General features: G+C 23.8%; 1 protein-coding gene across 4 annotated transcripts in view; it reads right to left on the bottom strand.

The window, feature by feature from the left end:
* LOC102670659 (inactive rhomboid protein 1) overlaps positions 1-12,896 on the bottom strand; it is a 394,154-nt gene that overhangs the window by 51,604 nt on the left and 329,654 nt on the right. For all 4 annotated transcript variants that reach the window (XM_031508529.1, XM_031508528.1, XM_031508531.1 and 1 more), the window contains 3 exons: positions 8,654-8,992; positions 7,020-7,206; positions 4,975-5,064 (listed from right to left, as the gene is read on the bottom strand). In XM_031508529.1, the coding sequence (XP_031364389.1) occupies positions 4,975-5,064; positions 7,020-7,206; positions 8,654-8,992 (616 nt within the window). The remainder of the gene's footprint in view (positions 1-4,974; positions 5,065-7,019; positions 7,207-8,653; positions 8,993-12,896) is intronic.

Here is a 12,896-nt window from a genome sequence, read left to right as displayed (position 1 = left end):
AAAAAATCTTTAATCCAAGAAAGATTGAAATCAAGATTGAAATATGGATTATAATATAATAATATAATATATAATATAATATAATATATTATAATATGTTATTAGAATGACAAAGAATAATAGATTTTTAGAAAAATACACGAAAAAAAGCAACAAAAATATTAAAAAAATATTATAACAAAATATCACGAATTGGATTTTCTAAAATATCATTTATGCATTGGCAGTTTTCAAACAGATTCAATTAAAAATTAATTCTTCGCAGTGATGTATGATATAGAAATATTTCCAAATTGCAAATATTATAATAAAAAAATAATAACTCACTATTAATAAAATTTTCGTATGTATTTACTTATTTTTTCTAAAAATACATGTATTAATCGACAATTTATTTATATTTCTTTTCTGTTTGTTAATAGATAGAATTAAAAATAAATGAAATGTTCGTTCCCCTTCTTATATCATTTTTCTCAATATTTCAATTAACATTAATATTATTAATATTTATAACATCGAACGACATATAAGAACAACAAAATTATTACTATATTTTCGATAATAAAAGTGGGAAAATAATATCATTACATATAGAAGAAGGAAGATAGATTTAATATCTTTTCAATCGCTCGCAATTCCCTTTTCAATAATTTCTTGTTCTCATCTTCGTTCCTATTAATTCAAGGAGGCACAAAGTTCCATTTATCAGAGCCCACGAAAGCACTTTTCATATCTTGGCTAAGATATCTCGAATGGAATTCGAAACAAAGTCAAAAAAGTAATTAAGCAGGGAAATACGAGATAAGTTGAAGTTGGTTCCCAGCGATGAAAATTCAAGCAGGAACTTATGGAAAACGAGATTGTTTTACCCAATAGAAACTTGTTGTGTACCTTCAACGAACTCTCAATAAAAAGATAATCGTTTCGCCCAACGAAAATTCTCGTTAAAGTTACTTCGAAATAATAATAACTTCGCCATCATACGCTTTTTCATCCTTAATTTTAATCGATTAAAAAAGAAGGAAATGTATGAATGTATATATATAGAATGATTCAATTAATTTTATTATCTGGAATCTTTTTTTTATTTTGGATGATGATCAAAAATGTTTTGGATAAAAGTTGAATAACTTCGAGAAACGTATATTTTGGTATTATTTTTTTATAATTATTTTTATATATTATAATTATTGGATTGGTTCGATGTCAATTTATTGCATATTTGCATATATTGTTTATTAATGTTGAATAAGTGTTATCGTTGCATATCAAAATATCGTAGGATGCAAATAATAAAATTTGAAAATAAAAAAAACTATTCTCGACAGTCATTTCTCATTATTAGAAAATAATTACTATTAATTATATTATAAATACACATTTTGATATAATATCCATTAAAATGATGAAATAATTTTGAAAAGCAATTTTTGACAGTTTAAATATATTCTTAAATGTATTCATACTCATAGAAAGTGCAAATTATGATACATCATATCACACAATGTCTATACGACACCAATATATCAATAATATCCAATATATCTTATTATTAATATCCAATAGTCTTATTAATTTTACAATTCATATTCATATCATTATTTAAATTGCACACAAGTTACAGAACAAAAGAAAATAATAAGCTGTATTAATCCATTTAATATATAATTTATTTAAAAAAATAAATTGATCTTCACATATTTGCTACGTATTCATTAACGAAAAAAGAATTATTTATTATACATACATATATTATACATATTATATATTATATACAAATTATATATGTTTCGAAATCATATAATTTTTGTCTAAAACTTTTTTCGATTATTTAATAAGTTTCGAAATTATTTTCAATATTATATTATATCTTAGTAAAAATACTTTATTTTACTTAGTTATAAAGAATTTTTATTAATTAATGAATTTCAGTTATTAAGAACATTTACCGAAATTCAACTTTATAATTTAATCGGTGATTGAACTTCAAGCATATCTCAGGGAAACTTTCAAGAATGCAATAATTTTAATACAAACATTTGCTAATCGAATTTCATCAATAAAAATCTCTTTTTGAATTAAAAAACTCGCAATTTCCTCTTTAATGAAATTCACTGATACTTCCTTTTACTTCTTAGAAAAAAAATTAGAGAAAAAATTTCGTTCTCAAACCCAATGCGAAATTCATTAAAAATATTGTAATTTTTCAAATGTGAAATACTGTGATACAAAAAAACATGATTATATTAAATCGTTATATGAAGTAAATACAAAGAAGATGATTTGAAAATTTTTTAAAATATTGCAAAAAAGGATATAAAAAAAGTAGAATGATAAATAGAAATTATTTGATCAGTAGAAATTCTGAAAAAAATATTCGTTATTTTAAATTTATAAAGAAATAACTGTTTTTATTATGTTGTGAAGTATATTGAAATCATTAATTATATTTTCAATTAAAGTTTCATTTTTTCTTCTTCATAAAAGAAAAATTAAAATTATTTTTATTCTTTATTAAACTAACCTATATACTTTAATCTATTTATTTTATATCAAACTGATTTAACTTGCATTTTATTTATTTTATATATATAGTATTTTAAATTTTAAAAAGTTTATATTTATTCAAACACTGAATAGATGGTGTTCAAACATGAACAGATGGCACAGGGTGATGCTGCAAGAACAATGCTGATTTTGAGAGAAAATTTAGTAACTTTGCTTTGTTATATATTTAGAAACAATTCGGCATAGCTGAAGTATCAATATGATCTTGAGATCAATATAAATCTTGAGACAACATTTCCAGCTATGCTCCAGTCTCTATTGCATCAACATCATCCTATCTGAGAAAAATTATTGCAAACACGTGCAGAACTGCTTCTTAGGAAAACAACTAAATGTGAATGACGTAGTCTCTCAGATTCATCCTAAGGAATTTTTTTTAGATTGGGGATGCCGTTCAATCAGAGAGTTGGTCTACAATGTTATTGGACACTTGTATATCCCCTGCAAGTTCACGAGATGAACATGGAGGGAGCTTTAGAGGGTAGTCTTTAGGAGAATTTTTTGAATTATCAAAACTTCCAAAACACTTGAACATCGAAAACTTCGAAAATTACCAGATTTTCCAAAACACTAGAACCAATGAGAACTTAAAGAATTACCAGAACTTCCAAAATACTAGAATTTCGAGAACTGCCAGAACTGCGAGAATTGTTAGAATTCCCTAACTTTCAAAAACCTTTGAACATAGAATTTTTTCTGAACTTGTAACTTCGAACTTTAATGATAGCGTGAACCGTTATTTGCCTTTGATCGTCTTGTTAAATGAACTTGTTAACAGTAAACTTTATAATAAATATTTTTATTATTATATACTATAGCTCCAGGAACGAGTTGGAGTTAACAATATTTTTAAAAAAACTATTTTTAATGAATTTCGTATTTTGTTTGGTCAAAGAATAATAATATCAAAAATCTTCCAAAAAATAATAACAAGATAAAATAAAAAAATAATAACAAAAGAAAAAAAAGGAATAAAAAAAGGAAAATGAATAAAAAATCTAAAATGTCATACGAAACGGGATTTCTTAATCAAAGTAGATCAGATAGAAATCAGGAATTTGTAAATGAAAATTCACCAAATATCGAAGTCAATTCGATGTAGGAGAAACCGAAAAGGGGTAAGCTCGTTAGCTTAATGATCGCGCCGATTTCCGTTGAAACATACTACGTACTCATCTGGAAGGAAACTTAGCCTCCGTTTCGCGATTGAACAGTATGTCGGTTGATGATAACGAAACGTTGATTAACTTGTTTACTCGTTTACCTCGATTCCTCCATCGATAATAACGGGAAATGGAACATGCGAACGGTTCGATACTTCGTTTCCTGTCGGAGGAAACGTGACTATCTAATGTCTGGATGGGTTCCTTTTCTGATTGGCGTTTAATAGGAAGTGTCTTGCGTGATTCGTGTACGATGATACTTTGATAGAAAGAATTGAGAAGCTTGAAACAAGAAGGGAGAATAGATTCATTTCTGATAATGTTTAGGAAATTTTAAAGTTTTCTAAAATTCTTATTCTGATTTAACGTTAAAAAGGAAAGATTGTATATACGTAAATAAATATATAATATATATATGATAATTAATAGTTATTGACTCAATAAGTCTTTAATTTTAATTTTTAACGAATTTTTCAAATTTTAAATTTGAAAATGTTTTTGATGTAGACTGAAATATCAAAGATATTTTATTTTATATTATTTTATTTTTAGTTTATAAAATATTTTTCAGTTATGAAAAAATTTCACTAACTCATTTCATTAACTAATTCATTGTATTTATTCTTAATTTATATTATTGAATTATATTTTTAATATTATAATTATAAAGAAATTTATAATTTATTGTTTATAAATATTATTAAATAAAATATTGAATTCTAATTTTTTCTAGTCAATCTATCATTATTAAATTCTGTTTTTTAAATTCAATTCTAAAGATTTGATTAATTATTATGTTTTATTATTATTCCTTTTTTTTTTAAGTTCTCTTTATATAAAATTCATATCTTTATAGTACATTCATCAGAGTTTTGTTAATTATTAAGACTTGATATTAAATTATTCTTTGTTATTATTTCTTTTTTTTTTATCTAGATTTCACAATTATATAAAATTCAGTATCTTTATGATATATTTATAAATTTTATATATTAAATATTACTAAATATTATGCAAGATAATTCTTTTTTTAATTAATTAAAAAATTAAATTAAAATTTAAAAATCTTAAAAAATATTATAAGTGAAATATTTTTTTCTTAAAAAATAATAATTAATTTCTGATAGAATTTCAATTTTATCGTAACATCAAATATTCGCGTGAATATTAGTTTATTTTCATTTAATATTATATTTATATATCATGTAAAAATTAAATAATAAAAAAGAGAAAAAGAACTTACCTCGACGACATAATGAAGCCCCGAAAGGGTCATTCTGGCCACGGAATCTTTTCGTCTTACAGGTTGCTGCCATCTTCTCAATGTAACACCCTGAATAAAAGGAGCTCTTAATTATTTCAAATAGAAACATATCCTAGCTTTACATATATTATTCCTGTATTTTTTTAATATAAATAACGACAGAATAAAACATTGGAAAACTCGATCATAAAATTGAGAGAATAAAGGAAATTGTTTTTAATTAAATATAATTAAACAAATTCGTTAATAAAAATTGGTGAGTAGAAAGATAAAGTAATGGATTTAAGAGAACGATATCCTCTTTTATAAATTCACGATGCTATGACATTTTTATCCTTCGAGGGAAGGATAATTTTCGATATTTCAAGATGACACGTTTTTCCTCTTCGAGGCCTGTGAACGAAAACTTTCTTATCTCCGCCAGACACCAGAAATTGTACTTTGGAAGAAGAGAGGATAACGTTGCCTCTTTGTAGATTATAATAGTTCGACAAGTATATCGGGTATAAATCATGAAAAAAATTTTATCTTCTGTCGTTAAAAATAATAAATTTTCACAAAAATTCACAATATGAAGAAAAGGAAGAATATTTCTAAAATTATTAAAAATAAAGTTTTGGATAAAAATTTGAATAGTTTGAAGAGATGATAAAAGAATTTTTATTAAAAGAAAAAGATATTGTTTGGAAATTAATTTTTTTTAAATAGAATCATAATATAAAATTGCTTAAAAGATTATTAAATTAGAAGATATTCTAACAATATAATATACAATATAAATATAAATATTTACTATAAAGAATAAGAAACACGCAATTCTATTTATATTTTTTTTATCTTATATTTAATAAATTTTATTAAAATTCAATTATTTTATTCGATTTTGCTAAAAAAATTTTTTGATATTTTTAACAATTTTTGAGGTGAGATATTTAAATGAATCTATTTTAATAGAATTTAATTTCTGTATGAAAATAATTTAAATAAAAATTTTAAAAAATTTAAATCGAATTGTAAAGAGTGATAAAGAATAAAGGAAGTTTTAATTTTAATATTTTAATTTTATTATTTAATTTTATTATTTAAGAGAGTTTATGATACTACTCATCAAGAAGAATAAAAATGCTTGATTCTAAAATTAATACTTCGGATGTAAAATCTTATATCTTCCATGTAGGGATATAACGAGCTTAATGAGCTTAATTATCTCATTCAAAATAAAGAATGTAATTGAAATGAAATAATGAATAAGAAATGTATGTAATATCTTATGAAAACAAAATGAAAATAGCAAATGATTATAAATATTGGAACTGACATGAAATGAAATATTTGAAAACAAAAAATTCATGATTCAATTTTCATATGTTGAATATGTAATAGTAATATTAACTTATTGATAATTTATTTTATTAATAATCTATATCTTTTATGAAAAGAGAAATCAAATATTCTTTTTTTATTATGATTTTTTTTTAATATCTTTATTGCAATTTAATTAATATAAAAAATTCTGTATATTTCCTTCATTTTAAAAAAAATTGTATTTTCTATATTATATTTTTTATATCTTGTAAAATTAATTATAAAAATTGAATATATTTCTATAAAGAAATTAATTTTTTAATGATCTTCATATGTTTTTTACGCATTCATTTAAAAACTAACATCAGAATGTACTTTTCTTCAAAATTTGAAACCATTTAACTTCATATCAAATATCTTTTGCTAATAATAATGATAACGAAAATCGAGATAGTAATATCTAATAAATGTAATTTTGTACATTAAACATACTTATAAAAATAAATCATTTAACAATCAAACATTAATCCTGTATCTAACGAATTTGAACTAATGAAATTGAAAAATTTAGTGGATTACCTTCTGAAAGAAGCTTTTCGTATAAAATTACGATTAATGATTCTTTCATATTCTCTTGAAACTTAAGAAATTCTTTTAATGACGCAAAATCGAGTAAAAAATGATTGAAACATAGCAGAGTTAATAAACATCCGACATACTTCTGGCACATCCGTAATATCCGGCACGTCTCTGGTGATATCAGGATCCGGTGGTCTGTGTTCCGGAACAAGGGCACCGTATTTCCTCGACGCCATTCTCCGTCTTCGATCGAGCCATCGTTGTCTCTCCACAGCCTCAGATTCCTCGTCCACCCCAAAGAATTGCGCTGTTTCGCGTCTGATGTAGCTGAAACGGAAAATAAAGCGCCGTTCGAGTTATTCGGCCGAAAAGATCTATTTACGACGCGTTCCATTCCCTTATCGGGGCAATAAGAGGTGAACAAAAGATTGGACACTGGCTTGATTAATTTCGTAAAAACGCTCTTGAATACCTCTATGTGAATGGTGCATTGAGTTGTAAGTTTGGAATTCTGATGAAATTTACGTGGAAATAATGGTTGAATTGAATGGTGGTGTTAAATCTCGTTAAAAATTGAATGTAATATTTAAATGGTAGTTTAATGTGGTAATTTAACATTTTGAGAATTATTTTATTATTTTTGTATTAAAATTTTTTTAAATTATTTTAGAATTAAAGTTAGTAGTTTATTGTATTTATAATTTTAATTTTATATCTTTTCGTAATTTTTCGTTTTATATCTTTTATATATTATATATGATAAATAATATATATATATGTATTAAATATATATATAATATATATATACTAATATGATAAATAAATTTTTTTTTCAAATAGAAAATGAAAGAGAATGAGATGACAATTTTTTAAAATTATTTTTTTATAATATATGAAATATTTCCAATAAAATTTGTGTTATTTTACCCTAATAGATAATAAATACCCTAAGAGATAATAAACATCATCGAGTATTATATTTAATTTAATATTTATAATAAATTTACAAAAATAAGTTAAAAAATCTTTGATTCCTTTGATTCTTAAAATTGTAAATATTTTTAATTTTTAATTATGTTATATTCAATTTTTAAATTGGTATCATATTAATTGATTTTATATATTTTAAAAACTAGATTATATAAATAGAAAATAGAAAATTGATGCTAAAAATAAATTGGTAATTTTTCTATCTGATCTATAAATTATAATAATAATGATCATCAATATTGGAATTGATAATAATATTGATAATAATATATTCATATTAATGAACAATTTTTTAGGTTGCAGTTATAAGAAAATTCAATTTGCTTATAAATTTTAATTAATTTCTCATATCCAAAACACATAAATAAATATTTTTCTGTTATAAAAAAGATTTTATATGACGATTTTTTCATTGATATAATATAATTTTTAAGCATTTTTCAACCTATAGATTATGACTCAATATTAAGCTGTTAAACTTCATTTTTAATTTAAAAACATTACACATGCAGAAATTATTTTCAAATTTATATAATTTTACTCATTTATATATAATAATTATAGATTATCAGATTTCTGAAAATTTTTTATTATAAATATTTATTTATAGTACCATTAAAAATAAATTATATTGAGCCAGTAAAACAAGTTGAGAAAAGAATACTCTAAATGATTTATGTATTTATATAATAAATTTAAGATGACAATTATTAGGATACTTATATAGATTTGATATCATGATCTGTAACGTATTAAAAAATATCATATAATCATATGAACTAACTTCCTGATAGCTTCAGTGCGACTCATAGTCCTTCTCAATCTCGGTTTTTGTGTGCCATTGTTGCTGGAAGTACTGGCAGCCACTTGGACAACTGGCCTAGGTGCAGTGGGTGCTGACACGCTTCTAGTGATACTGGGTCCAGGTTCTTGCGTTCTGGTTCCAGGAGTGGCCAGTGATATTGTCGCTGTGGTCGTGATTGGTGTAGCCGTTGTTGGGTTCGTTGATGTTGGACCCACGCTTCCCACCGGATATAGACTGATGCTTTGGCCATTTTCTCCATCGGGGGCGCTCGAGGAAACCGTGGATGTGCCAGTTGTGCCGGATCCTGGTGATGGTTGCCTAGAAAATTAATTTTGAAAATCTGTTAATTTATGAGATAATTTTTTAATTTTCTTAAAAATTGAAATTGATATATAGATAGTGATATGTATAGATTTTTTTTGAAATAGATCTAGCATAAGGATTTGTCTCATTTCTTAAGTATTATAATGTATAGTTTAGTTTAGATATTTTCTGTACCTCTGCTTTTTGCATTTTTATATTTTTTATAGATGAATTTTTCATTTAAAGATTAATGATAGATAATTTTTTAGAAATCAAAATTCAATTTGATTTTTCTTTTTTTGAGTGAATATAAATATTGGATCATAGAAGTTAAATTGATCAATTCTATTGAAAAATAATTTCATTATTTATTCTAGGATTAAAATTAAAACTTTTTAAAAAAATGGAGTGGATTAGAGTGAAATCTTTAATAATTAATCTTTAATAATTATGAACATATGAAATAATTCTTATATTTAATTAAATGATTATGTTAATTATAATAAAAAATAATTTTTACATATTAAAATGTTTTATTTTATTAATACGATATTGATAATTATTTTTCTTCTCATATTTTTTCAAAAGAAAATCATACAATAAATGAAATACAATATAAATAAGATATAATAAGTAATGTCTTCTTATTATAATATAAATAATAAGTAATGTCTTCTTCTTAATTATATTGTATATAATTAAATTTATATTTATTTAAAAACCTCGCTTGATTAACAAAAAAATTCCTAATTAACTAATTTCAAGAATTAAGAACTTCTTCTAAAAAACTATAAGTCAAAATTAAAATAGACATATCTTTTCAATATTAATTTTATACCACACAAGAGAAAAGAATCTCCAATTCTTTATAAAAAAAATTAATTTATCTCAGTTTCGTTAATTAAATTAAAAAAGAAAAAGAGAGAATCTCTTTCTGTCTTTCTTGATTTGATAAAACACTATATATCTTCTCTAAAAAAAAAAAAGAAACTTTTTAAAATGAACCTCCCAGGAGAGAAGAGCGAATTTTAGCCCAGCAACGAGGCGTATCTCGTTTTCTTTCAGCGTAGATCGCATGGAAATGATTAAAACTACAGTATGGTAACCGCAAGAGCGGTGAAGAGGTTCTTTCTTCTGTGGCCAGATCGGAAATCGCGGTTGAAACGTTTTCGTAGTTGAATGTGCACCGGTTATGAACCCCGGCGACGTAATCCCGCAAAGGAGAACAGGGAAAGTATAAGCCCTGCACGGGTCAGAAGTAGCCAAAAGTGGCGGGCTTTCTCGTGTTCTAGTCTGTGTACAGGATCCCTATGGAGAGGCGGCGAACTTTTCAATTTTTATCTGGCTCTCATCTATTCATGACTCGACGGTTTCGTGTCCCGGCATTCTTTTATGGGATTCCACGGAAAACGTGGGTGCCAGTTAGCTCGACAACAATCGACCAGATCCACCACGGAAGTTCAATAAGCGAGATTCTGATGGTTTGAGAGAGAAAGAGGAGTTGTATACGTGATTCGAGGAGATTTTCGATGATTGTAAGTAACGTGGAACGATTGAATACTTTCAAAATGATTCTTTCGAAGTGAGAATTAAATAATAGTCAATAGCGAGAATATAGATAAATTATATGATAATTTATTGAGAAATTATATTCTTATTAATTTTAACAAACTCTGAAGATATCGTTAACATTTTCAAAATTGAAAGGATGTTCTATGATAGATTTTGATAAATATAAAAAAATAAACGAAAAATATGCATGAGAATAGTAATTGTATGCAAAAGGAATATGTGGAAATATATTTTGAAAAAATTCGTGACAATTGTATGTTAACTGTCATATAATAAAAAAATACCTATGATATATACATACATACATAATCTCATAATAAACAATTATTGCAAAAAATGTTTTTATTTTTATATTATTTTTATATATAAATTCTTGCTTCATCGACACATAATTCTTGTAACTTTTTTTTATTTGTTATCTATTATAATCGTATAAAAAGAAAAGTGAAAAATCTGCATTTGTTTTATTATCTAATCATTAAAAATATTCAATTTATTATTATAATCATTAAAAAGAATAATAGTTATCTTTATAATATTTACAAAATTTTTTTTTAAATTTTTAATTTAATTAAAAATATGAATAGTTCCAAATTTTTTAGGTTGGAATTAAAATCAATTATATGTTTAATTAATATTTTGTTTTTTGGTATTTTTTTATTTGATAAATAAAAAATTTTTATTCACAATATTTATTCACAATTTATAGAGACTGCTATGTGATTTGTCGCTTACGATTCCGTACATATAATTTAAACCAAATATCAAATATTGAAAGCTTTATAACATAAATTTACACAAAAACTGGATTCAAATTGTAATAATAATAATAATTTGTAAATATATATTTATTACTCTATGATTTTTAACAAATATACTGCCAACAATCGAAAGAGAGTTTTTAGTGACGAAAATCGATTTTTTTTTATAAATATAAAAAAAAAAGTATAAAAAAATTGTAAAACTGTGAAAAATTCACGAAATCCAAACCAATTGAATATATTGACAATTATTGTATACATATATGCAAGAGAAAAATTGAATATCTAAAAAAAAATTCTTTTTTCTCTTTCACATTTTTCGAAAAATGATTTCAATTTTGCTATAAAATTTCTAGGAAATCTTTATGAATATTTTATCTATTGATATGGTGATCATTTTGATTTACAATATCATAAATGATTTAATATGCATTATTGTATATCATATCAATAATTTAGTACATTTTAATATATATATATGTAATAATATATATTTATTATATTATTTTGATTTGATGTAGAAGTAAAAAATTGCTTATAATTTTAAAAATATTAAGGAAATATTAAGTTCAGACTCATATTATTAGGATATTTTTTTGTATTAATATATATATATATATGTATCATCTGTTCTTAAAATTCTGAATTCTTATTATCCTGCATAATATTGTATCAAAAATATATATGTTGAATATTATTAGTTGAAATTGAAAATGAGAATATCATAATTATAAAAGTCAGTTAATAAGTATATGATTTCAATTGCATATATAAAATTGATTGAAAAATAAATAAATAAAATTTCAAATAAATTTTCTTTCATTTCTTTAATTTCTTATAAAACTGAAATTTCTTATCTTTTTTAATATATATTTTAATTACGATTATATTCTTCTAGAATTTTTAAAAATATAAATTTTAAAATTGATTTATGTATATGTATACTATATACATTATACTATATACATACATAAAAAAAGAATATACAAATATAAATCCTGAAATATAATTTTTATGATATTTATGTAATTTACGTTCGTTTAACTTTGGCGTATGATTAATTTCAATACTTTATTATGCTCTGAAAATGAAATATTTTTGATCGAAAAACAATATAAAGATACGCATCTGTATTCACATTTCAATAAATTTTATAAATACATTCTTCGATTACATTTTAAGAACAATTTTTTTCGAATAATTAATTTTATTGTTTCGTTATCATTAAATTCGAGAACCGTGTACATATATCATTATCCATTTTTTAACAAAAAAAGATATTAAAAAAAAAAAAGAAAATATTGGTGAAAAAAATTTGAAGATGGTATTTTTTGTCGAAAAAAGAAATAATCGTCAGTATTGACGGAAAAAAATTTTAAGAGCAATGAAGAACGATGCAACGCTTTTTTTTTCAACGATAGGAAAGAGAGTTTGCGCAGGAAACTCGGCGACCGACCGAGTTTCCGCTTTCTACTCTCTGTTCCTACGTCCCACATTCTCGATAGAAAAAGTGAGCCGTGCATTACCCACACCTCGTTTTCATGCCCGGATATTAGAGTTTTATTGTCACGAGACACAATTATGCC

The sequence above is a fragment of the Apis dorsata genome, unplaced genomic scaffold (genome assembly GCF_000469605.1).
Source record: "Apis dorsata unplaced genomic scaffold, Apis dorsata 1.3 scaffold_88, whole genome shotgun sequence".
In the NCBI taxonomy this organism is placed as follows: domain Eukaryota; kingdom Metazoa; phylum Arthropoda; class Insecta; order Hymenoptera; family Apidae; genus Apis; species Apis dorsata.
The sequence above is the reverse complement of the archived record's forward strand: the minus strand, read 5'-3'. Positions and strand labels throughout refer to the sequence as shown.